The sequence below is a fragment of the Mus caroli genome, chromosome 1 (assembly GCF_900094665.2).
Source record: "Mus caroli chromosome 1, CAROLI_EIJ_v1.1, whole genome shotgun sequence".
NCBI classification, from domain to species: Eukaryota; Metazoa; Chordata; class Mammalia; order Rodentia; family Muridae; genus Mus; species Mus caroli.
The window spans coordinates 92,930,038-92,948,453 of NC_034570.1; the positions used below are offsets into that span (position 1 = coordinate 92,930,038).

The 18,416-nt window shown below is 36.8% G+C and overlaps 1 protein-coding gene across 3 annotated transcripts in view; it reads left to right on the forward strand.

The window, feature by feature from the left end:
* Positions 1 to 18,416, forward strand: part of LOC110291812 (contactin-associated protein like 5-2) — a 684,470-nt gene that overhangs the window by 565,731 nt on the left and 100,323 nt on the right. For all 3 annotated transcript variants that reach the window (XM_029482787.1, XM_029482783.1, XM_029482788.1), the window contains exons 17-18: positions 6,289 to 6,507; positions 11,960 to 12,199. In XM_029482787.1, coding sequence (XP_029338647.1) covers positions 6,289 to 6,507; positions 11,960 to 12,199 — 459 coding nt within the window. The remainder of the gene's footprint in view (positions 1 to 6,288; positions 6,508 to 11,959; positions 12,200 to 18,416) is intronic.

The window sequence follows — 18,416 nt, forward strand, 5'->3', positions numbered from 1 at the left end:
CACAGACCTCAGCTATTGATGGAGGAAGCTTTTGTGATTTTACTGTAAAATAAAAATCTTCCATGTCTAACTTGGTAAGGCTCTGAGAAGCAGTTTGAATACCAACCATTCCATTGTATGTTTAATAAAAAAAAAAAAAAATCAAGCCCTGCAGCATTTTCATTCATTAAACCCAAAGTTAATGTTATATTGTTTTATCTTAAGTTACTGAGCCAGAATTGAATGTTAATTACAGACCAGTGTCCAAATTGTTTGTACTATGAAGATTGCACAGTTCTCTTTGTACTGTATAACCTTTTAAATTAAAATTAGTATTAAATTTAAAACCAAACAAAAATTATTATGTAATTGTTTTGTATTTACTAGCATCTTACTGTCAAAAGTGACAGTTAAACATAGACATTTGGTATTAATGTTAAGTTGAAGTCTGGGAATGTAGTTCAGTAGCAGAGTGAAGGACTAGCATATACAAGACCCAGAGTTCATTTTTTGTCGATTGAAAATTAGTAATTATATATGTAAATGTAAAATAAAAAACTATAGGTCTTTATATTTACTAAATTTATTAATCCTGTTGTTGTTGTTACAACTTCAATGATGGAAAAAATCCTGAAGAAGATGTCAAAACCCTGAATCTTTTTAGCTCCACATATAATCATATTACTCACTTAAGCAGATTAACTTTTTATGCTAAAGAGTTCATAGCACGAAATCCTGCAGTCCAGTTACTTGGAAAGGAAAAGACCTTTAACAAATGCAGTGAGTCTGAATAGATACAGTACCATCCCCTAAGAGTACCAATCTCAGTTATGAAAATCAACACTTTCCAAAATGTGTGTGTGTGTGTGTGTGTGTGTATCTGTGTATTTTTTGGACAGAACCCACTTCATTCCAGGTTGCCTCCAACTAAGGTGTTTCAATTTTATTACCTTCAGTTTATAATTCACAGTCTCTGAAAAAAGCAAACAGCACCTGTGTACTTAGTTCTGAGTCAATGTGTTCATAATTGTGTTGTGGATAAATTGGTGATTCTCATAGTAAGCTCACACTGGCTGGGAAGAATTAGATATCTGGGCATGGCCCATTAGTGGGAAAATCTCCTCTCTCTCTCTCTCTCTCTCTCTCTCTCTCTCTCTCTCTCTCTCTCTCTCTCTCCCTCCCTCCCTTCCTCCCTCCCTCTTTCCCTCTCTCCTTTTCCCTCTCCTACTCCCTCTCCCCCTCCTTCTCTCTCCCCCTTTCTCTTCCTTTCTTTTGTGTGTATAAGCAGCCAAATGATCATGTTCAGTATCATTCTTAAAAATGCCATCCACCTTCACTGAGATAGTTTCTCATTTGCTTGCTAGACTGATTATCCATATGCTTCACAGATCCTCTTGCGTCTACTTCCCTAATGCTAGGACTGTAAATGTATGTCCTATGCCTGGCCATTTCATGTGGATCCTAGGGATCTATCTCAAATACTCATGCTTGGGAGGCCAGTGCTTTACTGATTAAGCCATCTCCTAGTGTGTGCTACCAAAACAACATCTAAATAGTCTAGATTATTGAATCTAATATAAATATTTTACACATATATGTATAAATATATGTATATGTGTATTATTATACATACATATATGTATATGGATTGTTATATATATATGTATATATATGCATATATATATATATATATATATATATATATACTGTTCCCCCATAAACCATTTGTCATATTTCTTCACATATTCATTACTTACTTGTACATTATAGAATTAGTAGTTCTCAGATGTTCATGTGATGCATTTGGTTCACTATAAAACTCATTTTTACTGGTTCACATTTGGATGAGAATTCACTGGCAGTGGTTACAATACAGTGTGCATCGGACACAGGGCTCATAACTTTACCTCTGATTAAAATCTTCCACAAAATGAGATATGACCAGTTTTTTCCCTCTTCACATTTCCCAGTATCTTCTTCAGTCTAAAACTAGCTCTCCCCCTGAGTGGAAATTCCTTCTCAGGTGTTATCCAAATGGTCTTGCTGATATGTAGCTCACCTGAGCACTTTCTTCTCAGTGACTATGACCCAGAAGAAAAGCATGCATGGTTCATGCCAATGCCATGCCTTCCTGAGGAAGGCACTAGATCCCACTAAGACCTTAGAGAAAAATAAAAAACAGTAGTTTCTCACATCAACTCAGAGTATTGTCAGAAATGGATCATCATGGGAAACAAATATAATTCTTCTGAGGCACCAACTTATTCTGTTGCTGTTGAAGTGAGTGATTTATCAAAAAAAATTTTTTTTTAAAAAAATGGCCTGAATCAGGTAGGTGGCTCAGTGGGTAAAATAACTTGACATCAAATATCATTATATTATTAGCCAAGTTGAATACTGGGAATACATGTAATAGAAGAATTCTAATGTATATTTTTTCTTTCAATAACTAGTTTTTAAATTCATATTACATTCCAATCACAGTCTCCCCTCTCCTGTCCTCCCCACCCTGCTCTTACAATCCCTCTCTGGATTGTCTCTTATTGTCTCTTAGTCCCAGCAGGACTAAGAATTTCCTTTCTAATTGAGATCCAACCAGGAAGTCCAGTAGGGGAAGGGGATCCAATGGCAGTCAACAGAGTATCAGAGACAGCCCCCACTCCATTATTTAGGGGACCCACAAAAAAAAACTGCACATCTGGTATAAATATGGCAGATTCTAGGTTCAGTGCCTGCATGATTTCTGGTTAATGGTTCAGTCTCTGTAAGCCCTTATGGGCCCACGATAGTTGACTCTACAGATGTTCTTGTGATGTCTTTGACCCCTCTGGTTGGCTCAGTTTTCTCCTCCACTCTGCCACAAGACTCAGAAACTCTGACTAATGTTTGGCTATGGCTCTCTGCATCAGTTTCCATTCACTGCTAGATGAAGCATCTCAAATGACTATTATGCTAGGTTCTGTCTGTAAGCATAGCATAGTACCATTAATAGTATCAGGGATCAGTTCTCTTACATGGGTTGGGTTTCAGGTTGGGCCAGTTGTTGTTCAGACCTTCCCTCAGTCTATACTCCATCATTATCCCTGCACATTTTTTAGGGAGGACAAATTTTGGGTTGACGATTTTATGGATAGATTGATGCCACACTCCTTCTGCTGTCGAGTTTGGTTACAGGAAGTGGCTACTTCATTCTTTATATACCCATCTGGTAATAGTTTCAGCAGGACTCTTTATTTTTATTCAGCTATAAAGCTGAATAGTATTCCATTGCATATATGTATCACAGTTTCATCATCAATTCTTCAGTTGAGTAACATTTAGGTTGCAGTTTCTGGCTATTATTAATAAAGTTGTTATTTATATAGTTATCCCTGTGGTATAGTGGGGTATATTTTGAGTATATTCCCCAGAGTGGTATAGCTGGATCTTGAAGTAGAACAATTCCCAATTTACTGAGAAACTGCCAAATTGATTTCTAAAGTGGTTGTATAAGCCTGCATTCCTACCAGCAATGGGGGAGTGTTTCCTTTTTTCCACATCCTTGCCAGCATGTGCTATTACCTGAGTAAAATGGAATTTCATAGTTCATTTGTTTTGCATTTTGCTAAAGACTATGAATGTTCAAATGTTCTTTAGGCCCTTCTTGACCATTTAAGATTCTTCTGCTGAGAGTTTTCTCTTTGACTTTGTACCCCATTTTTAATAGGGTTATTTGTTTGTTGTTGTCTAATTCCTTGAGTTCTTTATATGTTTTAGATATTAGTCCTCTGTCAGATATAGGGCTAATCAGGACCATTTCTCATGCTCTAGGCTGCCTTATTGATGGTGTCCTTAGTGTTGCACACATTTTTCATTTTAATGAGAGCCCATTTATTCATTGTTGATCTAAGTATCTGAACTCTTGGTGTTCTATTCAGGAACTAGTCTCCCATGCCAATGAGTTCAATGTAGTTTCCTTTCTGTTAGATTTAGTGTGTCTTGTTTTATGTTGAGGTGTTCGATTCACTTGAATTGAGTTTTATACAGGATGGTACTTATGAATCTATTTACATTCTTCAACCTGCAGACATCCAGTTAGAGCAGCAGAAGGTGTTTCATTTTTCCACTGTATGGTTTTGCCTTCTTTCTCAAACATTAAGTGTCCATTATTGCATGGGTTTATTTCTGGATTTCTATTCTACTTCATTAATCGAGCTGTCTGTTTATATGCCAAAATCAAGCTCTTTTTATTACAATTATTCTATATTACTGGAAATATCTGGAAATAAGGGCTGTTGATACCTTCAAAAATTCTTTTATTGTACAGGAAAGTTTTAGCTGTCCTGTGTTTACAGTTTTTCCAAATAAACTGAAGAGTTACTTTATAAAGATCTGTAAGGAAATTTTTGGAATTTTGATGGGATTTACTCTGAGTCTGTAAATTCCTTTTGGAAATTCATTTTTAGTATATTTATCTGAATCATCCATGAGCAGGGGAGTTTTGTGCTGATATCTTCTTCAGTTTCTTTCTTTAGAGATTTTTTTAGAAGCTCTGGTCATACAGGTCTTTTACTTTCTTGCTTAGATTTACACCATGTCATTGTATGTTATTTGTGTCGATTGTAAAGAATTTTGTTTCATTAGTTCCATTCTCAGCACATTGAAATTGTTCTGAAGTTCTCTTTCTTAGTTGAGTTTCTTTGTGTGGTTTGGGTATCAGGGATATGGTAGCCTAATAGAGTAAGGCAGTGTTACTTCTATTTCTATTTTTTAGAATAGTTTGAAGAGTGTTAGTATTCCATCTTCTTGAAAGTCTCATAGAACTCTGCACAAAAAAACCATCTGGCTCTGGCTTTTTTAGGTTAGGGGAATTTTAATGGTGGCTATTTATTTATTTATGGTCATAAGAAAATTTAAGTAGTTTACCTGATCATGATTTAGCTTAGTAAATTTTATTTGTCTAGAAAATCATCTATTTTGTTAAGATTTTTTAATTTTGTAGAATATAGGCTTTGAAGTAAGACCTAATGATTCTTTGACTTTCCTCAATGTCTGCTTTTATACGCCCCTTTACATTTCTTTTTCTGTTATTCTGTCTTTTTATCTTTTAGTTAATTTGGCTAAGGGTTTGTGTATATTATTGATTTTTTAAAATAAATAAGATTGGGTTTGTTGATTCTTTGTATTGTTTTCTTTATTTCTAGTTGATTGATCTCAGCACTGAATTTGATTGTCTTTTGCCCTCTACCACTTTTTAGTGTGTCTTTTTTCCTCCTCCTCCTCCTCCTTCTCCTCCTCCTCAAGCTTTCAGGTGTAGTTTTAAATTTGTAATATGAGAATTCTCAAATTTCTTTCTGGAGACACTTATTACTGTGAAGTTTCCTGTTAGCACTGCTTCCATCATTTCCCATTACTTTAGGTACATTGTACCTTCTAGAATTCATTGAATTCTAGAAAGGCTCTAAATTCTTTCCTTATTACTTCTCTGACACAGTAATCATTGAGTGGAATGTTATTCAGTTTCAATGAGTTTGTAGGAATTCTGCTTTATTTTTTTGTTTTTGTTTTTGTTTTAATTCCAGCATTAATCCATGGCTGTCTGATAAGATACAGGAGTTATTGTATCTGTTGAGGCTTGCTTTTTGATGGACTATATGGTCAGTTTTGGAGAAGGTACCATGAAGTGTTGGGAAGAAGGTATTTTGTGTGTGTGTGTGTGTGTGTGTGTGTGTGTGTGTGTGTGTGTGTCTTTAGGTGAAATATTCTGTAGATAGGTCCATTTGACTCATACTGTCAGTTAGTGTCATTATATTTCTGTTTAATTTCTGTCTCATATTTATCCATTGGTGAGAGTGGGGTGTTGAAGTCTTCTACTACTGATGTATGGGTTTTTGACATGGGATTTAAGCTTTAATAATAATTCTTTTATGAACATGTTTGCCCTTACATTTTGGGCATAAATGTCCAGAATTTAGATGTCATCTTTGCATGTCAGAGATGCTTAGCTTATCCCATGTATACAATAAATCACAGAAAAATCATGGTAGACCAAGAAAGCCACAGCTTCAGACAAGCACAGATACCCCAGGTTCCTGCTGTATTGAACAATTTGGAAGTAATGAAGTAGGAAGGGCAAAGAATACATGCTTCCTTAGTCTTTAGAGTTTGATAATGCTAATAGTGATCCAGTGCTACAGGAGCTCAGAAATGGCCTCTTTACATATATATATGATATATATGAAAACATATTATCTTTTTCACTAAACAAGAGAATCATGTTTTTGCCTGTAACACACCATCAATATTTTTTATCATTTTTTTTTTCTGCAGCTCCTTCTGAGGTCATATTCGCCATTGATGTTGGGAACGGTCCTATGGAGCTCCTTGTCCAGTCTCCTTATCCTCTGAATGACAACCAATGGCATTACATCCAGGCTGAGAGAAACATCAAGGAGACCTCATTACATGTAGACAACCTTCCAAAGAGTATGAGGGTGGCCTCAGAGGAAGGCCACTTTCTACTTCATCTGAATAGCCAGTTGTTTGTAGGTAAGAGATATCATAGATTATACTTCATGCTAAATGATTACAAATGACTCTGTCCTTTTCTCAAAGAAAATTCCTACTGTTTTACAACTAGAAAACAATAAAAATAGTATTATTTAATAACCATAAATTTAATTTTATAAAGTATATTCTAGCATCATGGTCATCCAATACTTTGTGTTACTATTTCACAAATTTAGGGTACTTCATGCTGTTTTGGTACTGTTTCTTCTGTTGTGTTTGTTGTTTTCAGACATCTATGGAATTTTATGTTTTGGATCACTATAACAGTTACAGTGTAGGCAGAGATTTTCCAGATCATCACACTTCTTAGTGACCCCTGACTCCTAATAACTATTGTTAACAGTGTGCTCAAATAGTTTGACTAAACCAATTAATTTCAGTGTTCAGTAGTAAACGTTGGGCTGTGTGCTGGCCTGGTTCTTTGTCATCCAAACCCAAATTAGAATCACTTGAAAGAGGGATTCTCAATTGAAAAAATGTCTCCATATATTTGTACTATAAGTAAAATTGTAGAGCATTTTCTTAATTATTCATTAATGTTAGGGTATTACAGGTATGCACAACCTTGAATTGGAGGAATACTGGCATTGCACATGTTCAGCATCATTCCTTGTGTATGCAGTACTTGTATCAAACCCAGAGCTTCATGTTTAGGAGGCAAATATTAAATTAAATGAGCTAGATCCCTAGCTTTGCTGTTCCTTTAAAATTCAAGCATATTTTGTTATTCTGTGGAAATACATTGCTGAGTAAGGTTTGTCTTGATTTTTCCCAGAGAGACAACCTGATCTTTGAGCTGCTCATTCTCTCAGTGAGCACTAATACCAATATATTCTCTGAAAATGTGGCCACTGATAGTAATGGGAATTGATAGATGCAGAAATCATGGTCTGAATTTGTTTTCTCCTTTATTTCTCTATCTCTTCTTCTCTTCTTCCTCCCTAATTTCCTCCATCAATAGCCATGGAGAAGGTAATTCTATTCAGGCATTTGATAGTAGGGGTGGAAATATGTCACTGCTTTTCATGGTAATAATGTGTATGTGTGAGTGTTTGTACTTCATGTATATGCATGTTTATGAGACTGTGTGTGTGACTGGAGAATATTTTAGATACTTTAATCCAAGTCTCATAATAAGGTCAATCTTTGCACTGTAATTTAGAAAACAAGAATGTAAAAAAAAAAAAAAAAAGAATCACAGAGCTGTTAAAACAAAGCTATGAATAAAATTTAGGTATTTACATGTTGATAAAGCATAATACTGTAAAGGCTAAGGGTGTGTGCTTCTGTGTAAAACTTGAAGTTGGATGCTTTGACAAAGGAGTAAATAAATTACAGAATAACTATTCTACATGTCTTTCTCTACCTTTATTTTTTACCAACACTCACACTTTTCAGCTCACCATGAGCCATGCAACACTATCTCCATTTTAGGTAGATTGCTTATTTACTTCCTCTATATTTGGGGTACTGTAATTTTTGAGTCTGCAATTATCATCACTGAAAACATATTTGCCAAATGAAAGGAGATATTAGAATATAAGAACATAATATTTTTAATTCATCATCTAACATACATGTATCTTTATTATCTGTGTTTAGAATATAAGAACATCATATTTTAATTCATAATCCAACATACATGTATCTTCATTATCTGTGTTTTATATGTCTAGTAGAAACTAAGATTGAGTGATTTTTAAACATGCTTATGATTATGGGTTCTTGAGTCACTCCTGTAAGCAATATGAATTCTACTAGAAAAAAATTAAATTTATTTGCTTCCTTAGTCTATTTAAACATCATATTTTATTTCTTGTAGAAAGTCTACTAGTCATCAACATTTAATATCTTCTTTATGGTGGAATCAGTTCAAGTATTTTGCAAATTTAATAAATTATACTCCATGTGAAATTCTAATTTGTTGTCAGTCAGTATTTATGAATCTTTCTGGCTAAAGCAGAATTTAAAGGACTTGTTTTCTACATGCTCATGGCTACCCCTCTATTTCAAGAACATTGTTAAGATAAACTGTGCAAGATAAAAGCGAAGAGAGTGGTTTGTTTCAATTTTTATTATATATTTTCTTTATTTATATTTCAAATGTTATCTCCTCTCCTGGTTTCCACTCCAAAAACCTGCTATCCTCTCCTCTTCCTCCTGCTCACTATCCCATCCACTCTTGTTTCCTGGTCATGGTGTTAGCCTATACTGGACCATTGAGCCTTCTCAGGAACAAGGGCTTCTCTTCCCATTGATAATTGACAAGGCCATCCTCTGCTACATATGTGGCTAGAGCCATGGGTCCCTCCATGTGTACTCTGTAACTTCATCTTGTAGACTTTGCTACGTAGCCTGTGGGCTTCTGGAAATTTGCCTGTCTACCATCACTAGGATTAGAGGCATGTACCACATAACCTAAATTTTTCAATGGTTCTGAGGATTAAACTTGTGTCCTTATGCTTAAAAGGTGCCAAAGATTAGCCTTAGTTTAGGGAAGGGTTCCTGAAGAGGAGTGTTTGGAATATGTGGAAGAAATGACTCAAAGTCATGTGTAGGTACAAGATGACAGCTCTGTGTTCTGCTCTTGCTGGTTCTCCATACAGTTCTTGAAGTCCAAAGCCCAGTCTTTTATTTATATATCAGTTCAATCATTACCCCAGGTTCCATTTCAATTATCCCATGAATCAGAATTTTATAACCTTTCATTCATAGAAAGATTCAGCAAGTGTATTTTCTTAAATAGAGAAAATGAATTCAGAGATCTGCCTACCATTGTAAGCACAAACAAATTCATCTGGGTGCGATCCCATCTTGAGATTACCATTCCCAGCATGCCTGATTTAAAATTGTTCTGTCCTAGGTTGACCTTGATCTCAAGAATCTATCTGTCATTGTCTACACAGAAAACAAGCTAGCTGGGTGTAATCCTGCTGTGAGACCACTATTCCTGGACCCAAATTTGCTCTGTCCCAGGCTGACCTTGAACTTTAAAATCTGCCTGTCTTTGATTCTTTCTGACAAGCTGGCTCATTAGTGCAGCTGCCCTTGTTCTTTTAGGTTCATGAAGTCCTTCATACAATTCATATTGCATCCTTATAACTTGCATAGTTGAGAAACCATACATTGTAAAAGCATGTTTTCAGAGTTATTTTCCATAGCCTTAAGATCTGTTTTTAAGGGTACAGCATTCAGCATTTTCTAAGGACACTAAACACACCCTTACCTCCCAGCCTCTTGTTACTTTTCATTATTATGAAGTCATTGGCAGGGAGAATATTTCCCAAAAGAGGAACAGAAAGAAAATTGTGTACATTATTTGATAAACAAGCCCCATGCCCACACATCAAGCAGGACTTGTTGAGTCTCATGCCCTGCTGGCTCTGCTTCAGGGGTGAGAAATGTCTGAAGGCATCTCTTTGACAGTAGTCCTGCAAGACTGTAGCAAGGCAAGCACATCCTCCAGTCACATTTACAGATTTATTTTCCTTGTCAATATATTTGTCTATGATAGCAAATTTGATATGCCTATTTTATCTACCTTAATAAGCACTGGTGCCATCTAGCTATGATCTAGATATTCCTCAATCTTCCTAATGCTGTTATCCTTTAATACTGTTCCTCATCTTGTGCTGACCTAATCTTCAAAATTATACTAAATGCTCCTTCATAATTGTACTTTTGCTGCCATTATAAATTACAATATAAATATCTGACATGCAGGATATCTGATATGTGACCCTGTAAAAAAATGGTTCACCCCAAAAGGAGTCATAATTCATGGGTTGAGAACTGCTGTTGTAAACCAAAATGTAATGGAATTGCAGCATAAGGTGTTGGACAGGAATGAGGCTCAGTTAAGGCAGTTGATAGATACAGAAAGTAAATAATTTATTGTTTCTGCCCTCAGATGTTCTCCTGCTCCTTATTCTCCCTATCTCTTTTCTCCTTTTTCTCTTCCTCTTCTTTCCTTTGTCCATTGGTACTTTTGTCAGAACCCAAGAATTTGTACACATTCTCGACTCATTTATGGTATGACCTTGAGCTCAAGGGTTGGTCACTAATTGTGTGTTTTCAAAAGCCAGAATGAGCCTCACCTAGAATGCTCAGCATCTCACACACAGACAGACAGGCTAACGAGATTTAGCTGTGGGATCCCATCCTGAGATTACTATTCCCAGCATCCTTGACTATAGCACACATACTTATGTGAACACAACAAAGAAAAGAGTTTCAATGCTTGATGGGGAATATTGGAGCCCTCTCCAGATGTTGTTTCATCTGAGATTCATATCACAGCTCAAGTATAAATAGGGGTGAGAAATTTCATCTGCTAAATAGTATTTTATAGATAAACGCTGTGATCAATAATGCACGATGCACCTCTATTTCTTGGAAGTAGACCATGGCTCAAGATAAGGTCAAGTAAACAGCAGTAACTAAACACTGTACTGCATGATGTGCCATTATCTTTACTATAAACACATGGAATAATAGATGGAATAGCTTATAGGCCACTTAAAAATATATATTTTATTTATGTATAGAGACTGTGGTTATGTAAAGTTTAATTCTTAAACATTTTAACCAGAGCTGTTTCCTCTCTCAGTTTCTCCTTTTCTCAAGGAAATTTTTCTTTGAAACAGGGCCTCATGACTCTCAAGCTGGCCTTGAACATGCTATGTAGCAAAGATAACCTTCAATTTCTGATCCTCCTGGTTTCACATCCTGAGTGCTGAAATCATTGATGGGTACTGGCACACATACTTTATTCAGTGGTACAGGAAATTGAACTCAGGCCTTTTTGCATGTGCTCTTACTGATTCACATCCCCAGCACTGACTTTCAGTTTCTTTAATTTTTTCTCTCACTGAGAACTTAACCAAACGTTAGGCAGAGCTCAAAATAGCACTGCAGCTAAGTGTTACCACAAAGATGTTACATGTATGTAATAAATTACAAGTCAACAGAAGGAAGCTGAGATGAAATTGTCCTTTGACTTAGCTATCTTGGGGAGTAAAAGCATCATGATCATAAAATCCTGACAGGCCCACAAATGAGCACCAGGAGCTACTGGGTTCAAAGAACAAAAAGGAAAATTTTGTTCTTATACATTTTCAAGGAGACAAGAATAAGTTCTACAAAAAAATGCCAGATTCTACATTCTAGACATCATTAGCATCTAGATTTAACTCAAGGCTATCTTATGTCATGGCAGTAGGATAGGGGCATTCCTTGTTTGCATCTACAAAGGAAAGAGGAAGAGCTGTGACCACAGCAGACTCTTATTCTGACAAGGGAGAGAGTCCATAGCAGGATATGGCCTGGTTTCTAGGAGAGGGGGCAGCTAGAGATTTGTGATCTACCAGTTATACCTATATGATACAGATATGATACCTGTCATGTTTTCCACCTCATTTTTCACCATTAGGGGGAACATCATCAAGACAGAAAGGCTTTCTTGGATGCATCCGTTCATTACATTTGAATGGGCAGAAAGTAGACCTGGAAGAGAGGGCAAAGATCACATCTGGAGTCAGACCTGGCTGTGCAGGTCACTGCAACAGCTATGGAAGGAACTGCCAAAATGGGGGCAAGTGTGTGGAGAAGCATATTGGCTACACCTGTGACTGTACTAACTCACCATATGAAGGACCTTTCTGCAAGAAAGGTAAGAGAAACATACATGCCACTACTATGTTTAGTCTTAAAGCATCTAAATGTGTTGGTCAATGATTCTATGTCCTTAAGCAATCTACAATATTGCTACCAAAGGTAATGCTCTACCACCCATGTGTCATGTTTAAATTAATGATATTTATGTCTTCAGGCAATCTATATCATTTCTCCCATGTGTCATAATGTAGTACACACATGGTATTGTCAAACTAATGTTCTTCATACATTCAACCTGTGCCCAACCTTTGTGCTCTTAGAAAGTTTCCCTGTCCTTAGACACTGATTAGCTCATTAACATAATCATATCCATTCTTTCGGTTTGTGTGCTTGCTGGCAGTGAAGTTGTGGCTAATAATAATTGAAAATGGGCACATTAACCAGGATGAAGGATCAGCTGATGGCTGGAAGTGGATTATCTATTTGTGTTTAGTGACATGCTAACATTTCTAGTTCCAGTACTTCAATTAAAAGCATATCAAAAGACCATGGTTTTTAGTACAAAAGAAGGTGTAGAAACACTTAACCTATTTTATTTTATTTTTTTAATGGTAGGCTTCTTAATGTAAAAGTGGCTGGTTAAATGCTTTAAGTCTTCTAAGACCTGGTTGAAAAGTGTGTTTGGTGTGGTTACTGAATGCTTAAATTGACAATAGGGGGTGGGGTGGGGATGGAGATTGGGAGAGCAGGACAGGCAGCTATAGATACTCTGGCCTTGTAAATATGTCTGCCTTGGCTAACATTCATGTCAACATGGGGCTGTCTACACCATTTGACAAAAATAAATTTCAGAGTTTTTATTGTGTAAAAAGAAAAAAAAAGTATGTGTCCTAGTTCCTGTTGCTTTTACACTCTTGAAAATTTGCAACTCCTATCCCACCCACTTCCAAGACACTCCTCTCCTTCTGTATCTCAATTTGCCTAGCCTGGAACTTTCCTATAATGGAACCCTAACACAAATTGCCTCATTGTATTGTCTTTTTTCCATTATATAATGTTGTCACATATGTACCATGTGATCCTGTAAGACCCCAACCCTCAGTTAGTGGTACTTACTTCGAGATGCCCCCGAGTTAGACAGATCTATGCAAAAGTAAGAGGTGTATTTTCTGGAGCATCAGGGTCAATCTTTAATCAGTCCCTCAAAGCAAGTGATGAGAAGATGACCCCTAAATGGCTATTACAAGCAGTTTTTATACTTTTTATGGGCACAGGTTACATCAGCAAGGATACAGTTCACACTTATTTGCTAAGCATATTGACCTTTAAATCTATTGGCTAGCAAGCATGATACCTATTTGAACTCTACCTGGAACTGTCTACAGGGTCAGGGGACTATTAGTCAATACATTCTGAGAATATTTTTACTCAAGAATATTCCTGTGGGCGGAGAATGAAACTTTCTCTAGCCTCAGCCCCAGGTAGGTGGGGGAAGCTGTAATGAGTTTGTGGGGCTGGAAAACCCCTTAGGGTACCTCAATTCTTTGGAAGACAAAGAACCACTTTCAGAAATTGGGTTCTTTTCCAGCTGTGAGGACAAAGTGAAGAAACCTTAGAAATGGCTGCTTCATGGGGTGTGTAATTTTGTTGATTGTAGATATGGAAGAGAGAGAACAGAGAGAGGCACCAGAAAGAGTCCAGAGCAGAAAGAAAAGGAAGCAGATAGGACTGGCCTGGGCTAGGGCTATCTCTGCTGCAGGGGTAGGATAGTGGCAGAGAAAAGTGGGAAAGGATAGCAGAGAGACTAAAAAGTGAAGCAAAGAAGCAGGGGTGGGCTGGGAAGGGCACTTGCTAGTTTTCTAATCTGGAATAGCTTAGGAGCTAGGATAGTGAAGGAGATAAAATGGACCAATGGGTCAGGATGCTACTGTGGGCTTTGAAATACATAACAGGTATATGTACATAACAGGTACTGAGGTGCCTGGAAGTTAGCTTTGGGCTTCAATGTTCAACACTGTTTATGGCAAGGACACTAGCACTTCCTGGCAGTTAGAAACTTCTCACACAGGTTCCTGCACATCACTACCTCTCAGCATTGTTCAGTCCACCAGAAATCCTCCTAGAGTCCACCTTGAGCTGAACCTAGACTTTCATTTTGGACATCAGTGGGCAAACCATTTTGGGGGCTGCTTGGTATTTTCCTGTTTGGATCTAACATCACTGTGTATAACTGGGAATAAAGCTCAGGTCACCAACCTTGGTCAGTGACCCATGGACTTTTCTGCTGAGTCATCTTGCTGTTCCATGGTTCATTTTTTGCAGAACTGGCAAATTGCTTTTCAAAGTGGGTTGAAGATTTCACATTCTTACCATAAATGTCTGAAAAGCTCCACTTTTTTGTAGTCTCACACACCTGTTAGTATGTGATTGTCTTATAGCAGACATCCTACTGTCTGGGAAAAAGTGCCACACTGTTCTGATGACTTGCTCATACCTAATGACTACTCATGCTAAACATTCTTTCAAGTCCTTACCATTCATTTCCATGTCTTTTTTTTTTAATAATAACTGCATATCTGAACCCTTTGCAGATATTTATTCTGATTGCTATTCAGTTGTAATTCATTTGAAATATTTTTCTGTCTTCTGAATGTATGTCCCTTATACAGTATAATTTGCAAATTTATCCTCCCATTGGGTTGGATTTCTTCTCACTGTCTTCATTATATCATTTGAAACAGAAGGCTCCTTCATTCTGTTGGAGGTCATTTATCTTTTCCTTCTTTTGTTATTTCTACTTTTACTGTCATACATGAGAAATAATTGATGAATTCAAGGAAGTGAAAAAGTATACCTCTAATTTCTTCTAAGTATTTCTTCTTTATATAATTTTATATCTTCTATTGAGGCTTGCTATACTTTGAGTTAATTTTTGTATTTCTGGTAAAATTGTGCTCTTACATGATTCCATTTTTAAAATAAATTTAATTAAATTTATTTATTAATTTGGGAGTGTGTGTGTGTGTGTGTGTGTGTGTGTGTGTGTGTGTTTCCCAGCACACCAGGGCACATGTATGGTCAGAAGAAAACTTTCAGGAGTAGCTTCTTTCTTTCTACCATGTGGACTCAGGGATTGAACTCAGGTCCTCAGGTTTGGTTGCAAGTATATTTACCATCTGCACCACCTTGGTATTCTTGAATTGATTGTTTTGACTATGAATATCCATAAGCCTCACCACCATTATCAGTGCATATTTTTTTTTTTGCTTTCAACAGTCTTCCATTGTTGACTGAATAACTCGTGCAATCACTTAAATATTTTTGTCACTAAACTTGCTAGATAATACATTTCTAAATTAATGTTCAAATCTGGAAATTTAAATCTAAGTTAATCACACTCATTCATTTATAAATATTACTTATATTTAATATATGTGGAACACAACAGCTGTTCCAAAACAAACCTGAGGGGCCTGTACCTGCAGGAGCAGGGACACAGCAAGCCTGCCCAACTAGCAGCTCGGGTTCCTTCTGGTCAGTGCTGGTCTACCTTGGTTTTGAACAAAGTAGACAGCCCATTGGTCCCCAGAGGAGGTACCACTTCCAGGTTCTGTAACTTACCCAGGATTTTAGGACTCCAGGATCCCAGGAGTTTGGTTACGCCAGGATCTCAGGGTCTCAGAGGACACATGACTGCCAAGAACTCTGATACACCCAGAATCTCAGGTTCACAGGATCCTGGAATCACAGGATCACAGAGAAAGCTGGACTCTGAGGAGTTCTGATTCAACTGGGATTATAAGAAGGACAGTCTCCAATCAGATATACTGAGGGCAGCAAGCACATGAGGTAATCAGACTGCAAGAGGCAAACATAAGAACAGAAGCAACAGCAATCAAGGTTACATGGAATTATCAGAACCAAACTCTCCCACAAAAGCAGTCCTGGATACAACATCACACCAGAAAAGCAATATATGGATCTATAGTCACTTCTTCTTATGATGATGGAGGAATATAGAAAGAAATAACTAACTCCTTTAAAGAAACATAGTAGAACACATCCAATCAGGTGAAAAAATTGAATAAAACCATCCAGGATCTAAAAATGCAAGTAAAAACAGTAAAGATATAACAAAGGGAGACTACTCTGGAAACAGAAAACCTAGGAAAGAAGTCAGGAGTCATTGATGCAAGCATAACCAACAAAATACAAGAGATAGAAGATAGAATCTCAGGTGCAGAAGATACCATAGAAAACATTACCACAACAATGAAAGAAAATGTGAAATGCAAGAAGATCCTAACCCAAAATATCCAGGAAATCCAGGACATAATGAGAAGACCAAACCTAATAATAATACCTAAAAACAGTAAAGATATAACAAAGGGAGACTACTCTGGAAACAGAAAACCTAGGAAAGAAGTCAGGAGTCATTGATGCAAGCATAACCAACAAAATACAAGAGATAGAAGATAGAATCTCAGGTGCAGAAGATACCATAGAAAACATTACCACAACAATGAAAGAAAATGTGAAATGCAAGAAGATCCTAACCCAAAATATCCAGGAAATCCAGGACATAATGAGAAGACCAAACCTAATAATAATTGGGATACACAAGAAGGAAGAATTCCAACTTAAAGGGCCAGTAAATATTTTCAAAAATATTATAGACAAAAACTTCCCCAACCTAAAGAAAGAGATACCCATGAACATACAAGAAGCCTACAGAACTCCAAATAGGTTGACCAGAAAACAAATTCCTCCCATCACATAGTAATCAAACACCAAATGCACAAAACAAAGAATATTAAAAGCAGTAAGGGAAAAATGTCAAGGAACATATAAAGGCAGACCTATCAGAATTACACCTGACTTCTCCCCACAGACAATGAAAGCCAGAAGATCCTGGGCAAATAGCATACAGACCCTAAGAGAATAAAAATGCCAGCCCAGGCTACTATACCCAACAAAACTATCAGTGACCATAGATGAAGAAACCAAAGTACTCCATGACAAAACCAAATTTACAAAATATCTTTCCACAAATCCAGCCCTTGTAGAGATAATAATCACAGAAAAACACATATGATAATCACTCACTGATAACTAGATATCAGCCCAGTAGCTTAGAATCCTTCTTAGATTGGGGAAGAAAATACCCATGGAAGAAGTTACAAAGACAATTTTCAGAGCAGAGACTGAAGGAATAACCATCCAGAGACTGCCACACTTGGGGAACCATCCCTTAAACCATCACCAAACCCAGACACTAGGCAGATGTCAACTAGAGCCTGATGACAGAAGCCTGATATAGCTGTCTCCTGAGGGACTTTATCAGTGCCTGGCAAATACAGAAGTGGATGCACATAATCATCCTTAAGACAGAACATAAGGTCCCCAATGAAGGAGCTAGAGAAAGTACCCAAAGAGGTGAATGGGGTCTGAAGCCCTGTAGGAGGAGCATCAATATGAACTAACCAGTACCCCCAGATCTCCTTGGAACTAAACCACCAATCAAAGAAAACACATTGTGGGACATGTGGCTCTAGCTGTATATGTAGATGAGGATGGCCAAGTAGGTCATCAATGGGAGGAGAATCCTTAGGTCCTGTGAATGTTCTATGCCTCAGTATAAGGGAATGCCAAGATTGGAATTTGGAGTGGGTAGTTTGGGGTAAAGGGAGAGAGGGTAGGGAAGAGGAGATTTTCAGAGGGGAAACTAGGAAAGGGAATAACATTTAAAATGTAAATTAAAAAAATATCTAATAAAATAAAATAAGTAAATAAGTAAAGGATAAGTAGTAGCATCTACATATACTGCAAAATTTAGCTTTCAACTGAAATAATTCATATTGATATATTAGAGTTAATTAAAACAATCTCTACTAGTAGAATAAGAGTATCAACTTTTTGACATTTCTAATTACAAAAGTTTTTTCAGTTTTACTTTATTGTTATTATAAAGATGGAAATCATATTATACTTCCCCATACCTAGTATGCTTTTAATACACTGTGCATAACATATACATTGAATATAAACCCAAAGGTATGACAAGGATTTTATTATGTTAACCAAAAAATTATTAGCTCAAATTGGAAGGTCATATTTCCATAAGTGAGTGAGAGAGGATTGACAATCAGACCAAGGCAAGATCAGCCCTTCATCTTCCAAGCTATAATGAGGGGCTATTTTTGGTTGGTGGGGACGTTCTTTGTCTGAAAAGTTAGGTGGTAGAAATGTACCATTAACCCAAATTGCCTCCT